General features: G+C 30.6%; 1 protein-coding gene across 12 annotated transcripts in view; it reads right to left on the bottom strand.

Moving 5' to 3' along the window:
• Positions 1 to 17814, bottom strand: part of LOC143078681 (uncharacterized) — a 113686-nt gene that overhangs the window by 40164 nt on the left and 55708 nt on the right. For 4 of the 12 annotated variants that reach the window (XM_076253566.1, XM_076253576.1, XM_076253577.1 and 1 more), the window contains 7 exons: positions 17051 to 17242; positions 16167 to 16259; positions 9136 to 9246; positions 8594 to 8671; positions 7368 to 7551; positions 5985 to 6002; positions 2836 to 3037 (listed from right to left, as the gene is read on the bottom strand). In XM_076253566.1, the coding sequence (XP_076109681.1) occupies positions 2836 to 3037; positions 5985 to 6002; positions 7368 to 7551; positions 8594 to 8671; positions 9136 to 9246; positions 16167 to 16259; positions 17051 to 17242 (878 nt within the window). Of the gene's footprint in view, positions 1 to 2835; positions 3038 to 5984; positions 6003 to 7363; positions 7552 to 8593; positions 8672 to 9135; positions 9247 to 16166; positions 16260 to 17050; positions 17243 to 17814 lie in introns of all 12 variants that reach the window. The other 8 variants (XM_076253567.1, XM_076253570.1, XM_076253572.1 and 5 more) reach the window with 8 other exon arrangements.

Raw genomic sequence — 17814 nt, 5'->3', positions numbered from 1 at the left:
CAGAAGTACCTAAGGCTTCTTTTCAAAGACCTGAATTTATGCCACAGAACAGAAGTACCTTAGGCTTCTTTTCAAAGACCTGAATATATGCCAAAGAACAGAAGTACCTAAGGCTTCTTTTCAAAGACCTGAATTTATGCCACAGAACAGAAGTACCTAAGGCTTCTTTTCAAAGACCTGAATTTATGCCACAGAACAGAAGTACCTAAGGCTTCTTTTCAAAGACCTGAATTTATGCCAAAGAACAGAAGTACCTAAGGCTTCTTTTCAAAGACCTGAATTTATGCCACAGAACAGAAGTACCTAAGGCTTCTTTTCAAAGACCTGAATTTATGCCACAGAACAGAAGCACCTTAGGCTTCTTTTCGAAGACCTGAATATATGCCACAGAACAAAAGTACCTTAGGCTTCTTTTCAAAGACCTGAATTTATGCCACAGAACAGAAGTACCTAAGGCTTCTTTTCAAAGACCTGAATTTATGCCACAGAACAGAAGTACCTAAGGCTTCTTTTCAAAGACCTGAATTTATGCCACAGAACAGAAGTACCTTAGGCTTCTTTTCAAAGACCTGAATATATGCCAAAGAACAGAAGTACCTAAGGCTTCTTTTCAAAGACCTGAATATATGCCAAAGAACAGAAGTACCTAAGGCTTCTTTTCAAAGACCTGAATATATGCCACAGAACAGAAGTACCTTAGGCTTCTTTTCAAAGACCTGAATTTATGCCACAGAACAAAAGTACCTAAGGCTTCTTTTCAAAGACCTGAATATATGCCAAAGAACAGAAGTACCTAAGGCTTCTTTTCAAAGACCTGCATATATGCCAAAGAACAGAAGTACCTAAGGCTTCTTTTCAAAGACCTGAATTTATGCTACAGAACAGAAGTACCTAAGGCTTCTTTTCAAAGACCTGAATTTATGCCACAGAACAGAAGTACCTAAGGCTTCTTTTCAAAGACCTGAATTTATGCCACAGAACAAAAGTACCTAAGGCTTCTTTTCAAAGACCTGAATTTATGCCACAGAACAAAAGTACCTAAGGCTTCTTTTCAAAGACCTGAATTTATGCCACAGAACAGAAGTACCTAAGGCTTCTTTTCAAAGACCTGAATTTATGCCACAGAACAGAAGTACCTTAGGCTTCTTTTCAAAGACCTGAATATATGCCAAAGAACAGAAGTACCTAAGGCTTCTTTTCAAAGACCTGAATATATGCCAAAGAACAGAAGTACCTAAGGCTTCTTTTCAAAGACCTGAATATATGCCACAGAACAGAAGTACCTAAGGCTTCTTTTCAAAGACCTGAATTTATGCCACAGAACAAAAGTACCTAAGGCTTTTTTTCAAAGACCTGAATATATGCCAAAGAACAGAAGTACCTAAGGCTTCTTTTCAAAGACCTGAATATATGCTACAGAACAGAAGTACCTAAGGCTTCTTTTCAAAGACCTGCATATATGCCAAAGAACAGAAGTACCTAAGGCTTCTTTTCAAAGACCTGAATTTATGCTACAGAACAGAAGTACCTAAGGCTTCTTTTCAAAGACCTGAATTTATGCCACAGAACAGAAGTACCTAAGGCTTCTTTTCAAAGACCTGAATATATGCCACAGAATAGAATACTCATTTTCAATTATTTAAAAAAAAAATTTCATTTGTACCTATTCTAATTTATAGTATTTTCTATATTAATTTTTAATATGTTCTATGAATGGTTTGGAAAGCACAATAATTGGAATATTAATTATTAATACCAGGAAATTAAATGTTGTGTCATATATACCATACTACAAAATATCCATTTAAATTCAGAAAACAATAGAAAATGTAAAGAATTTAATAAACGAGCACATTTTCAACACCAGAGTTATATAACTGGTAAAACTATAAATTTTAAATATTTATCACTTTGTGTTTATTTGATTGCAAATGACAAAATATTATTGATATAGTACTGTGACAAAATAAAACATGTACATTTGTTTTCTAATGTTCAATTCAAATAAAGCTGTTAATGTTGAAATTAGAAGTGAATTACGTTCAGTAACTAATACCCTGGGAAAATAAGACTAACTTTAAATGACAATATTTACCAAGGCAACACCATCCATCAAGATAAATTGACAAATGCTATAATACAGCACATTTTTAAGACAAAAAAAGCAAAAATCAACATTTTTTTTTCTTTTTTTCTATTTAATGATCATGATGATTTAGATTTTGTTTAAAAATAGATTTTTTTCCATCAGGAAAACAAACATGGCATTATGTTGTATGTGTCAGTTATCAATGCAATAAAGTGATGTCTGGTATAGGGAAACACGTCCATTACTGACCAGTGACCAATGTATACCAGATCTTCATTATCATACTACACAATCAAAGATGGTCAAGCCTAATATTACATTTAGGCTTAGCATTTCTACACATGTGGGAAAAATTCAAATTTGAAAACACAATGACTTACAGGAGGTTTAGAGTGTAAAACCAATGATACAGCAACCAAACAATATCAAGGCAATATTTGGAATTCAGTCTATAATTGAAGATAGAAATGATAGATTCATGCACCCTTGGTGTTATTGTTTATAATTCATGATCATTATGGTAATACACATAACATCATTTTTAATATCATTGTATTAATTATCATAAATTACCTGACATGAACTCAAGAACATTCACCACATTGGACTATATTGTGTGTACTCACAAAATTCAGGAGGGAAGAAGGCTGAAATAGGTAACCAGCCCATTACTATGGATTGGACTTTTTATAAATTTGACCTCCAAATGACACTGAAACAAATGGGTATTATCTCGTGTATCTTACCTCGTTGTTTCTTTTTCTGAAGGTGTTTCACAACTACTGGCAACGCTGGAATCTTCTGATTCTAATGAATTAAAACTTTTACAATTGGCCTCCCTCAACTTGCGTTCTTCCCACTGAGCACGCCCCTCATCAGCAGCCCGCCTTTTTAGTTCCACTAGCCGTTTCTTTTCTTGTTCAATAAGAGTACTGCCTGTAAACATCACTGTGGTATTAAACAAATTTAAAACAAGGAAATAAAGAATTGGGGAAAAAAACTAAAGAAAAAAAATTTATTGAAGGCATTATTTGGAAAAATATATACATGTAACGGTAAATACATTTTCTAACTAACCGATTTAACACAAATAAACATTCTGTCTGTTACTAAATAGTTATTTTACTCTCATTTCAAAATTCATGTCTAAAAGGTATCTGCATGCTTTTCTATAAATTAAAAAAAAATTTTACATTAAGAACAAGTCTAATGTCATTTTAAAGAGTTAGAAAACTTGTATAAAACAAAAAAATATAATTAGTTAAGCTATTCATACATCAATCTTATGAAGGCAGAGAATAACATCTCAGTGAACTAGTCCAGACTTAAATTATTTGATGCTAAACGGAAATAGGACCAGCTTCAGTTTGTCATTAACTGCTGATGAAGGTGTCAAAAACGCCTGATATATGGTGTGGCATGATTAAATAGAAGCCTTTGTCTACAAATATTAATTAATGTCTTGTATGATGAAATATCAATTTAAGTCATAGTAGTGTTGTAAAAGGGTAAGATGAAGATGTTATTTGAATAAAAGAAGTTGTGGGTATTTGTCAATAGAACAGTTAATCTTCAGAATAAAAATCCAGAGGACATCTGAAGGTCATCCTATAGTCTTTAACAGCAGACAAGTGTTTTAGGTCAAACTAAATTGACCTGAGTCCAGAAAAGTTTTGAATCAATTCAACATAGACTATTAAAGATCAATAATCTTTTAAAAATGTCCAATATCAATTTAATTGTTAATAGTATGCAAATAGTGTTCTGTGTAAATGTATGTAAATTAATCAGTGAAAAACAATGGGCAGCATATCAAAGTGGATTCCTTTTAACATTTTCCAAATGGTTAAACAAAAACAAAAATTACATCAGAATCTGTAGAATTTGTGCGAAGGACAGATTTATCATAGATATTTTTGAACGACAGTTATCTTAAATAAGTCAATTTAATGGTTCATCAATAAGTCCATTACGTAAGTCAGTACAAATTATCAAAGTCTTTCCTATTATCATAAAAATTACATATCGTAAATAAATCGGTAAATGGCGATAAATCAATTCGCTCATCCTTAGATCATATTTCTTTCGTTAATAATCTAAATGCGTAACAACTTATTTCTAAATCAAAGGATTTTAAGCTCAGATTGCATTACAGGAGATTAAACATATCTTATGTAATATTTCAAATGCTTCAAAATAAATGCTTTGTTAAAAGTAGTATGGCAGAGATACTACATCACTACATAATCAGGAAGGTAGGCTCTGCTAATGAAGGGTGTTAATCAATTGACAATTATTTAATTGATCAGCTGTGGGTGTACTCTATTAGTAGTCACTTCCTCCATTTCTAACACCATAGAATACATTCAGGAAGTGCCATTCTATTATGATTATAACATTTAAATTGGTACTATTGTTAAATAAGTGCACTAAATGCTATTTGAACTATGAAAATTAAAAGGATTTTTCATTTTATGAGATTCATAGAAGCTATAAATTATAACACCCCTTTCAACTATCAATATATCATCTAACCAAACTCCTACCAACTTTTTAAAACCCACTTTCATCCTGGTCTTTTATTTAGAAAAAAAAAGAGAAAAGAATCATATTCTTTCATTTTTATAATATATCACTGTCAAATTTAATATTTAATCTAATGTATTGTCTCATGCGCATTCCTCTTTATATATCCAACTATTTTAATGCTTAAATCTTTTTACATCTATATAAAGTGAAGTTTCTCTATGCACATGCTCAATTTCCTTTAAAATTACGTAAAATGAAAAGCCAAAAGAAAACCAATTACATTAAAGTGCTTTTCAATAATTATTTCTGCTTCTTCCTAAGCCAATATAAAAACTTTATGGTAAAAACATTCATTAATTGTATCCAATGAATGCCCTTTATTTTAAAAATGTTTCAATAAGTTGCTACTCTGATACAAAAATTATCCATGCAATGTTAATGAATTATCTAATTATAAAAAGAAACACTATAAACAAAATCAGTCTAATAACATATTAGAGTTGTCTTCTCTTTGTTAATCTATAACAATCTGAGTAAATCTGAATAACAATCCCCGTCAAAAGCTTACATCATAGAATAAACTCATCATAGATACCAGGACTAAATTTTGTATATACACCAGACGCGCTTTTCATCTACAAAAGACTGATCAGTGACGCTCGTATCCAAAAAAGTTAAAAAGGCCAAATAAAGTACGAAGTTGAAGAGCATTGAGGACCAAAATTCCTAAAAGTTTTGCCAAATTCAGCTAAGGTAATCAATGCCTGAGGTAGAAAAGCCTTAGTATTTCAAAAATTCAACACTGTAAGTTTGTCAGGAGTAAAACCATGTTAAGGACTCAAGTAAAAAGGTTAGGGTGTACCAATTACAAAAAGGTGCGTAAAAATATTACCCAAATCCAAATTAACATAAAATAACAACATTATAAAGTTGAAATCCCTCCTCCATGATAAAAGAGCAATCTGACTGAAAAACAGCTCCTGTGTGTCCATGATTCTGTATACACAGATCTAACAATGCTTCTTTTTTACTTTCTCTATTGATAACTTTTGCCAACCAATAAAATTTCTGTCTTTTCTTTTGAAGACATGAACGTTAGGAGAAAACTGAGGATTCCTTAAGTAGATATAGGAAGATGTGGTGTGAGTGCCAATGAGACAACTCTCCATCCAAATAACAATTTATAAAAGTAAACCATTATAGGTCAATGTACGGCCTTCAACAAGGTCTTTAAAAGAAGTAGAACAGAGAGTTGTTAGTTCCGTGTAAGGTAAGTTTGGACACAGAATCTGTGCTCCAATCAGATTGTGATAAAATACGATAAAACCAAATAGTTAAAGCAGATTATACTGGTACAAACATTTACCTGACTCAGATGAAACAGCTGAATACCAAAATAAAAACTCATCTTTAATCATGTTACCTCTTTTTTGTAATGAATTATTATGTAACAAGTAAAGCAGTCAAAATTATCACAATTAATCTACAGTGTTACTATCTAATATATTGTAATAAAATGTCCAGATTCAATAATGATCAGATGTGTTTTTAAAAATGTTTTATTCTTTTCCTTATTTCTCATTGAATTTATCAACTGAGCATTTATTCTTGTTTACTGTAAAATTAGAAACTTTAACGTGAATTTATTATTTCGATCTTGTAAAATTTAGACTAAAATGCGATTTTAATTTTTGCGATATTGGTAAAAATCCTGTTTAATTCATATAAAAATTTCAAAATGTGAGTTTAAATTATTGTGATTTTAACTCTGTCGCATTTTTCACAATAATAAAAACATCACAATAATTTCCGAAGGTAAACAGAACAAAAAGAAAAAAATATCAATAAATATATTTTAAACAAGAAATTAGAGCCGTATTGACATGAAATGAAAATGCACAGCCATCCAAAAATTCAGCAAAAAACATGAATCCAAAAGCCATTAAAACTATATCATCTGTGTGTTTGAATCTGTACTGTTATTAGTAACACTATAACAAGCATTGGTACACTGAGAATTTAATTTGTTATCTTATGCTTTTAGTCATGCAATTTTATTTACATTCCAAAATTGATTTTGTCATATTTTCTTCAGTAGTGAAAGTTGTCAGAGTTAATCAAGAGTTATCTCCCATGGGTGAAGTATTTCTATGTGATGGTGAAGTTACTTTTAGGTTTACAGTATGAAATAAATCAGGGATAATAATTTAAATTAAAATATTAATATATATATAAAGATAATCTTTATTTAATCCTAAAAATACTAAGTACCTACTATTAGATATGGGGAACATACTGCATTGTACAACTACCTCAAATAGCCTACCATGCAAGACGGGTATCAAGGTTGTTAAAAATCCTATGATCATCAACTTTGAATATAACTTTTTGATTTTAATGGTTCTTAATAAAAATAAGTTCAATGTTCTAGAAGATCAAAACTAAAGAAAAGTAAATGTTTTATAAATTGCAATAAATTTATAGAAGTACATGTATAGTATTTTCCTACATCATAAAACTTGACATTGATTTTAATGAGCGATAAATGTTTCAACAAAAGATGGTAATCAATTTAGCTCAACTTCAATGCCATTACAATCTTGACAATTACTAACATTTCAGGAAATTAATAATTGCATGATCTTTTTTATGAGAACATTATTATTTTAAAATGATTAGTTGGGAGATAACTCAAGTAAGGGAGACAACTCTGACAATTTCCTGTATTTCCAGTGTACAATGTACTTGCCTTGTTGCTCTAGAAAAAGTGAATGATTTTTCTCTATCTCCAGCATCGTGGCTGATTTCTTTCTCTCACCTTTGGCAGAATTTGTGGGGCTTATCAACCAATTAGTAACTGTAGTTGTTGAACTTGAATGGGAAGATTTTTGTGAGGAGTTCTGGTTGATGTCAGAAAAACTGTCATGTTTTTCCTGTAAATGTAGAAATGTTAAAGTTTTTATATTAGTTGTTGAACTTATTAATATAAGATTCCTATCATATGATAAAATATATTTAAAAATAAAACAGATAAAAAAGGTAATACAATTATAAGATCAATTGAGGGTCAAATTTAAACAAATTATGAGCAATTACCTTCACAAAAATTTGACAATGAAATTCCATTCTTTTTTAACTAGCAAGGTTCATTCTTTCTTTATCTGTATAAAACTTTGCCAATGCAACTGATATTCAGATAATAATTGACTTATTCTCAGTCTACACTTTATCTTCAAATGATATATTGCTATGAAGCATATTTTTTCGGAGTAGGCAGGTAATGTGTCATAATATATACATTGTTATTACGAAATTTTCCTTTGATCTTGCTGACTGATAATTTCCTTTCTAAGCTGAGTCGAGTGATATGAATATGATCGCTAGAAACTAAGGGGGTACTATGCGTTGCTAATGAAATTGAACAACATCAATATAGGTAAAATAGCAATAAACAGATTATCATTGGTCATCTCAACTCTATTGCTTTTCTCACTTTCGCCGTTCAAGTTCAAGCAAAAACGAAATCTGGTTGAAATGATCAACGATAATCTATAAATATATCTTATTAGCCTAAACTGATTCCCTATAATATTCTTTGTGTTTATAAAAATTCTCACAACAAAATATAAAACCAAAGAAAAGTACTAAACCTTACAGCTGCCATGCATGCTTAAAAATCTAACTTCTTTTCAAAGTCTACTATGGTACAAACATCAGATAAGAATTCTAAATCATATTCTTTTATCTGATATAAAGTTTTTTTTTTAAAGATTAAATGCCTTCTGGTAATTTCAGAAAAACTTCAACATAAAAAACTAATTTACATACATTTGTTTAAAAAAAAAATTAAGCAAACTTAGTGTATCAAGGACATTGAAATAAACTTGTACATGTACTAAATATAATCAGAAGAAACATATTGATAAGAGTTAAATATTTGTCCTTGACATTTAATTTGTCCTTGACTTTTTATACCTCGTCAGATAAGATGTCTTCTGCTGTTTTTGTCTGTGTTTTTATTGTCTTCTTCAACTCACTTAATTTTGTATTCTCCTGAAAACAAACTCCAAAACTAAACAAAAAATTCCCTAATGGAAGTAAATAATATAGGTTAAAATAAAAACATTCCATAATATCAAAAGAAATAAATATAAGCACTAAAATAATTCAAATATTAAAATATCATAACTGAAATATTGCAGAAAAAAAAAAGAAAAAAAAATGTTATCCAACATTTCAATAGTCATTTCAATTGTTTATGAAATTAAACATAAATATTCTACTACACAACTGCATTGATCAGAAATATTTCTCTACTCAAGGTAGTTTAATTTCAAAATGGCCATTGAAATGTAGAATGGTATAAATAATCAAGGTCTACAAAATAAAACAAAAGTCTATTGGCAACAGATAAAGCAAAAAAGCATAAAATCTAAATGATTCCAACAACTCATAATTAAATGAAACCATAACAACAACCATGTGACCAGATCATGTGACAAGATCATGTGACAAACCTTCTTTAACTGTTCTACTAAGACCAGTCGACTTTGTTCCAGATTTTCTATGTCTTTTCTTACACTGGATAACATGTCATGTTGTTGTGAATCAATCTGCTGCAAACGATTCTGAAAAATAATAAGATTGATTGATGGTCAATCATGATTGGGGTCTCATTGGGGAAGCTGAAGGCAGAATCTGATCCCGCTTATTATTTTGTAAGATTCCTGCACCCTTCTTATCATTGTTATAATAATGCCTGTTATTTCAGTTGTCCCCCACCACTGGTTTCCTGTTTTCAAGTACAATAATTTTACCTAAATGTGTCACGCATACAAAAATCGGCCATACCTGGTGTCACACTTAGACCCCAATAAGACCCACATCATTGCAATTGTGAACTGTTGTATGTTTTCAAAGTTTGTTCTAAAACTTGACAGAAAGATATGACCAGACCTGCCAACTTATGAAAATCTCCATTGGGGATTTAGCGCGCGACCAGATTTTTGTCGAGCCTTCGACTTTAGTCGAAAAAGCGAGACATAGCGATCCTACATTCCGTCGGCGTCGGCGTCGTCGGCGGCGTCAACAAATATTCACTCTGTGGTTAAAGTTTTTGAAATTTTAATAACTTTCTTAAACTAAACTGGATTTCTACCAAACTTGGACAGAAGCTTGTTTATGTTCATAAGATAGTATGCAGAAGTAAATTTTGTAAAAATAAAATTCCATTTTTTCCGTATTTTACTTATAAATGGACTTAGTTTTTCTGCCAGGAAACATAACATTCACTCTGTGGTTAAAGTTTTTGAAATTTTAATAACTTTCTTAAACTATACTGTATTTGTACCAAACTTATACAGAAGCTTGTTTATGATCATAAGATAGTATCCAGAAGGAAATTTTGGAAAAATAAAATTCCATTTTTTCCGTATTTTACTTATAAATGGACTTAGTTTTTCTGCCAGGAAACATAACATTCACTCTGTGGTTAAAGTTTTTGAAATTTTAATAACTTTCTTAAATTATCCTGGGTTTGTACCAAACTTAGACAATAGCTTGTTTATGATCAAAACATAGTATCCAGAAGTAAATTTTGTTAACAAAAAAATCCATTTTTTTGTGCATTTTACTTTTATATGGACTTAGATTTTCTGCCAGGAAACAACGCATTCACTCTGTGGTTAAAGTTTTTAAAATTCTAATAACTTTCTTATACTATTTTGGACCTGTACCAAACTTGGACAGAAGCTTGTTTAGGATCAAAAGCTAGTATCTATAAGAAAATTTTACCTGTGTATCTGTATTTTACTTATAAATGGTTATAAATCTTCCAGTTTACATAACAGACAGTCTGCAGTTAAAGTTTTTAAAACATACTGTATTTTTACCAAACTTGGACAGAAGCTTCTTAGAATCATAAGATAGTATCAAGAGGAATATTTTCATTGATTTTATTCCTCTTTTGTTGAGCCTGCGATTAACAGCATATTAAAGTAGGCGAGACACTGGGTTCTGTGGAACCCTTAAGAATTTTTAAGGGTTACAATTTTAGCGACTTTTCTGTGTGCATTGTTTTTTTCTCCTAAAATAGTCTAAGTTCTCTTCTTTTTTCTTTTGGTATACTAATGATGAGCTTGTAGGCCTTAAGTTCTTTTATTTGCATGATTCTTGTACTATTAAATTATAAAATTGACAAAATAACTGAAGAATAGAGAAAATTGGCATTGAAAAGAAAGGATTCAAAGTAGAGACCCCCCCACCTTTTCCCCCTCCAAAGACCTTCTTATCTATGAACCTTGACTCAAAAGACCTAAAACTACATGTCCTAAAGTTAGAAGGATGAAGACAAATTTTGATTTAGTCTTACTTATGGTCTTATCAGTATCAATGAGAAAATGGATAAAGTTTGAGTTATCTTTCTTTGTATTCAGATGTGCTCTTACCGGCAGAGGCTTATACAGTAACATAGTAGAAGTGAATACAAAATGGCGTCGATTTTAAATCAACAGACACAGGGCGTCTGGTTTATTAAAAATTAAACGGATTTCAAGATAAACGATGTTTTCTTGAGAGTTCATTACAATTCTCATCTTTCAATTAGTTATGATTTTGTTGTGGAACTACGGCAAATGTTGCAAATTGTGCTTGTATGATAAATTGATTAAAATTGAAAGGCTGTTTGACCAAAATTTTGTGTATACAAATTAATTTTGAGGACTGTTACAACCCATTAGGTAATCTGATTACATACAACCACTAATTATGACACCTGTTGTGACTGTTGATTAGCGTAGGGTCGTTAACTTGTCATAATATGTCCCCAGGAAAAATTATAGATTTTTTGAAATTGATCAATAAAACTTCAAAATCGGTAAGCAATAATTTTTTCTGGTATATTTGGTGAAAATCGGGATTTTGACTAGTTTTACGATCCTGATATCGGGATTCGGGTTGAGGGATAAAAATCGGGATGATACCGCGAAAATCGGGAGAGTTGGCAGGTCTGTATGACATAAAAAATAAACCCATCACCAATATAACTGTGTTCCTCATTTATTTTTCTCTACAACTCTTAGCTCTATAACAATAGTCAAAGTTATTTTTTCTTCTATAAATTTTACCCACTCTCTTTCATAAACAATATTCAAAGGGACATAACTCAAAAATACTTAATGATCAATATAAAACGATTGGCATTCATTTAGAGATTTAAAGTAAACAATATTGCTAATAATTTCTATTCTTATGTCCTCTCTGGAGTTTTTTCAATATAACACGTAACTCCTAGCCACTCTTAGTTTTACAACAATCCAAAAGTTTATTAATTAAACATGTAATTTCAAACCCCTCTAGTGGTATATTTCTCAAAAAGTTTAAATATGTAACTTTTAATCTCATATTTTAAAGCCCAAAAGTTTACACATTTTTGTATATGCCACCAAAAGTTTTACATGTAATTTTCAGTCCCTCTAGTCAAGGAGGTTATATGAGAAGGAGAGAGGACAAAAGACGATAATTACACATAAAATGTTACCCAATTTTCTGTAAGTGGGTGTTAATTAGTTGAAATCGACTCTGTCACAGAGGGAGATTTTGTCCAAATTACATACCCGAGTAAGAATGGGGTTCATTCAACCTATGCCAACATTTTGAATTTTAGGTATAAAATTGTGTGAAAAAATGTTGGCATAGGTTGAATAATTTGTAACAGATTAAGTGTTATAAAAACATAAATTAATTAGGGCTAATCAATCTACAACCAGTTTAAACCTAGCATTGATGTTTACTCAATATACAATTTCTCTTACAAGTACTAGTGAAAATGTAGGTAATTGTGTGTTGAGGATCTCTATTTAATAAAGGAATAAGTTTAAAATTAGTATAATGAAATAATGGGGGGGGTAAGGATTTTATGAATTTTTATTTAAGGAACAATCATCTAGTCATATTGAATATCTATTTCATGAACAATATAGAAATATATGATAAAAATATTCAATTTTATGTAAAATAGCTTCCTTCAAATACAATGGTATGCACCACTATTGAAACTCATGAATTTCATAGATACTGACTCATATAAAATATCTATTTTAAATGTTCACTATTAATTCCAACACATTCAGAGAATAAGACAAATTTCACTAATATGATTGCCTCAAAAGTCATACTATAAGATATGAATTGATGCTGCATCTGCACAATCAACTGGTGTCATGTTGTTATCCTTTAGTAAAAAAAACATGACATAGCGATCCTACATTCCGTCGGAGTCCACAAATATTCACTCTGTGGTTAAAGTTTTTGAAAATTTTAATAATAACTTTCTTAAACTATTCTGAATTTCGACCAAACTTGGACAGAAGCTTTTTTATGATCATAAGATAGTATCCAGAAATATTTTTTGTACAACAAAAAATCCATTTTTTCTGTATTTTGCTTATAAAAGGACTAAGTTTTTCTGCCAGGAAACATTACATTCGCTCTGTGGTTAAAGTTTTGAAAATTTGAATAACTTTCTTCAACTATCCTGGATTTGTACCAAACTTAAACAGAAGCTTGTTTATGATCATTAGATACATTGTAGTGTCCAGAACTAAATTTTGTAAAACAAACAATCCATTTTTTTCCGTATTTTACTTATAAAAGGACTTAGTTTTTCTGCCAGGATACAATACATTCACTTTATTGTTAAAGTTTTTAAAATTTTAATAACATTCTTATACTATCCTGGATTTGTACCAAACTTGGACAGAAGCTCACAACTCAATAAATAATGAATAAAAACAAACACAGAGTACTTGAATTTCTAAACTACCCATAAAACATCTAATAAATAAATAGTGTACTGTCCAACTGGAAAGTTGCTGCCTATAAATGAACAAAAAAAAATCATTTTTTAAAATTTATTTTAAATTTTATATTGCAAAATTAATTTGATTTAAAAAAAAGTTTCTGTTGAAGCATGTTATATTTGTATATTTTGTTGCTTGTTAAAGTATGTTTCATATTTAATACACAAAATAATGAAAAAGAAATAAAAAAAAATGCACAATTGAAACATTTTTTGGTCTCTTTTTTCTCAAGTATTGTTATGCGATTAATTTTAGAAATTTAGTCTTATTTTATTTTTATAATAATTTAATATTTATTTAAACTCAATTTTGCTAGTATCAAGTGTCCTATTTTACAATTTTTGTGTTTTTAGAATTTGTTTATAATTCCATTTTTTAATACAACACAATTTTGCAAATACTTTATTTTTGTTTGTGAATTTTTAAAGAGTAATATTTAATGCTTAAATATACTGACTGTATTTTACCTTTTATTAATTAATAATTGTTATAACAACACCTATTGTATTTTGTTTGTAGGCATAGGTTGAATATATTTTTATCAAATGTTGGCATAGGTTGAAGCATGGAAGTTATATTGAAAGGAATAACATCGTCGTCACTTCAAAGGTTTCATCTGCGTTACCGCCCATCTTTCGATAACTTGTTAATTGGATCAATATCTGGCATGGAAATTGATTCTCCGCATGTGATCGGTCATTTTCGTGTTCACGGAGAATTACGAACAGACAAGTTTTTGTCGTATATACGTGCGAAGTAACCCGAATAGTCCATTCGTTACATTCCGTTGATGTACCCTGCCGAATAGAGTCATTCGTTCAATTTTTATTTTAGTCCATTTTTTTCCTATTTTTGGTTAGTTTGATCTTAATAGTTTAAACTGACAGCTATCACATACGAAATTGGAGAACAAGGCTGGGTCATTTTCAATTTTAATATTTACAGACAGTTAAAAAACCATTTCCGTAAGTTAAGAAGTTGATTGTTAAAAAAATACGTTTGGACCCCCTTTATTAAATACGAAAAATCTAAGTCTTTCGTGTATTAGTCAATTAAAATATTCACAATTCTAAACAGTTCGATCTATCCTTCAATTTAAGTTCTTGATACATAAACTAATTTGTGTAAAAGTGAATTTGCCGTAAGACAGAGCCCATTTCGTCAGTTTGTTATAATTTTGCTGTAGCTTGTTATATTAATGTGCATTCCACAATAAACATTTGTAAAAAAAATATACATATTTACGAAAATTTTATCCACTTTTTAGTTGTCCAGTTTCAATAATGTAATGACATTTATGACATATACATAAATTTAATACTTGAAAGTAACTATCCTTTTTTCAATCTCGATAAACTTTGCACATTTCAACAGCAAAAAAATTATGTCTAGATTTGCCTACATTATTTTGTTAAACATCATGTGAAACCTGATCGATTCATTGGTATTTAACTGTTTAACTCGGGATCCGCTTTTAACCGGAAAATACTTTTAAAACAGTTTAAAACAAACGGTAAAAAGCAAAAATATGCTAAATTATATACAATTTTCCATGGTAAACTGCTGTAGTTTGAACAATTCTCGGCCGTTTTTCAAGTTTTTTACATCATACGACTTCTTTCTGAAGGTACAGGTTTTATATGATACAGCGCCACCTTCTTATTAATAAACCTCGGATTTCACACAGGTACTTTATAATTACCGGACTCGATAAAATCATGTGACTGATAAGAAATTCCAGATGCCATTTTACAACCGCGGTATCACAGATAGTAACCAAAGGGGTCTTACCACTGAGACTATAATTGGATAAAATCATATGACTTTAGTACAGGGCTCTGCAGGCCGTTAATACATGATAATTAGTCGATGTTATTCCTTTTAAATATTACTTCCATGGTTGAAGACACCAAGAATGGAAACACCCCAGGTGTCATAAACTGACTGGGTATACAATTATTGACATGTTAATAAGATTTTTGTGATATTTTTTATTAAGTAATTAAAAATTAAAATTTTATGTTAAAAGTAAACTTATTACCAATAGAAATTACACGAATATCCGACGCATTGGCGTCAATGTTAAAATAAAAGAAAGCACTATTATGTTGCTCCCGATAAATTTCTCTCTGTTTCAATTGCAAATAGTCTTTCCGGTCGTTACCGGTCACCGTAACTTAAGTACTTTGCATATTCGTATATTTTCTATGATTATTACCTGCCAATTCTCATAAACAGAAATTGAAAGGTGAAGGGAAAATCTTTCTTAAATCAATAAAAATAAAAATCGCATACCAACTTTCCTTTAAACCCTCATAACTTTGTCATTTCTTTATCTATTTTCATGGTAGACAGATGATTGATTTTGAAATTGCCCGTCCGATCTTTTTCCATATCATAAACACCTATGCACTGCATTGTTAACAAAAATACACCAGAACATTAATGACCCAGTCACTGATAACAATCACGTGACATACGCGATTTATCTAAAAGTCCGAACTGCTCGCGGTAAGAGCCTGGTACATCAGAGGGCCATGTCAAGTGGGTAATAAACGTGTCGGTTTCTATATATTTTTATCATTTTTCTCTGATTGAACCTGGGGATGCTAATTTTGTATCAAGCAGAGTGTTCACTCTCCTTCTAAGATAACCTCCTTGCTCTAGTCTAGTGACTTGTAATTTCTAACCTCTCTTGTTTTATATCTCTCCAGAAGTTTATTCTGATCAGTCATTAACTTTTTCTGTAATTTCTCTTTTTCTTCCTCATATCTTGCCTCAGACTGAAAAATAACAGATTTAATATAAACAATCATAACTTAAACTAGATGTGTCAAAGTGACACGAATGGCCCCGTCCCAAAAAGTTGAAAAATCTGCAATTTCAATAACACATGTGGACACAAACATGATGGTAGTCTCACTGACTCTCACATATCAAAAATCAGCTCAAAATCTGGAGGGGTATAGAAAAATAATCTGTATAACTATATATATATATGATTTTCAATAATTTATCAAAGTCCAAAGCCTGTTATTTCAGCAAAAATTAGCCAAGCGGAACAAAACTTATATTTGATCTGTAACTCATCATGGTTAACTCACATCAGCCCAATATCTGAAGGCGTTTAGAAAAAAAGTCTGTATAACTGTGATTTTCAACAATTTCTCAAAGTCCGAAGTCTGTAATTTCGGCAAAAATTAGTGGAGCGGAACGAAACTTACACTTGATCTGTAACTCATCATGGTTAACTCACATACCAAAAATCAGCCCAATATCTGAAGGTGTTTAGAAAATAATTCTGTATAATGGTTTGTTGAGGAATGACAGAATGACGGAATTACGGAATATCGGAATTACGGATTTCGGACAAGGGTTAAACTTCGTTGCGGGGCCATAAAAATGCAAATATTTTGCAGATTAAATTATACAAATACATGTACTAGAATATATTGTGATGCCTCACTGAGACAGGATCACATATTTCATTTACCTTTTGCAATTTTTTCCTGTCAATTCTAATAACATTCTTACACCAAATGTGTAGAGAAGAAGAAAAATAAAGAAAATTTACCTCAAGCTGTTTGAATTCCAGATCATCAAAATCTTTATGTTTCTGTTCAATAGATTCCTGTTCCCTGTCGAACTGTTCCTTTATCTTTTCTTTCTCCCTGTCATGACAACTACTCAACATTTGTTCTGTTTCAAAGTGTTTCTTTTCAAGGTCAAATAATTCTTCTTGTTTCTTGTCCATTATTTCTATTTCCTTAAAAAAGAAAAGTCAATATTTTTCATCTTTATCAGATATTCAATGATGAGGTGTTTAATGCAGTGACATGTCTAAGATCAACAAGGATCATCATTCTGATTCAGTTATATAAACCCAGTCACAAATACATTGTTAAGCATATCTAAATACACATCAAAAAATAAAATATCCTGAATATATAAAAAACAAGAGTGCACACACTGAAATGTCTCGCCTTCTTTACTAATCATTGATATTATGTTGATAGACCTAAATATAAAGCTTTATTACAACTGTCACATAAACTCAACATTAACCAAAGAAAACGAAACATTGATCAATGAACCATAAAAATGAGGTCAAGGTCAGATGAACCATGCCAGGCAGACATGTACAGCTAACAACTCTTCAATACAACAAATATAGTTGACTTATTGTTTATAAATTAAGAAAAACAGACCAAAACACAAACACTTTACACTTAGCAATGGGCCGTGAAAATGAGGTCAAGGTCAAATAAAACCTGCGTAACAGACATATAGATCATAAAATATTTCCATACACCAAATATAGTTGACTAATGCCTAAAG

The sequence above is a fragment of the Mytilus galloprovincialis genome, chromosome 6 (genome assembly GCF_965363235.1).
Source record: "Mytilus galloprovincialis chromosome 6, xbMytGall1.hap1.1, whole genome shotgun sequence".
NCBI classification, from domain to species: Eukaryota; Metazoa; Mollusca; class Bivalvia; order Mytilida; family Mytilidae; genus Mytilus; species Mytilus galloprovincialis.
This window is presented reverse-complemented; position numbering and strand designations above follow the sequence as displayed.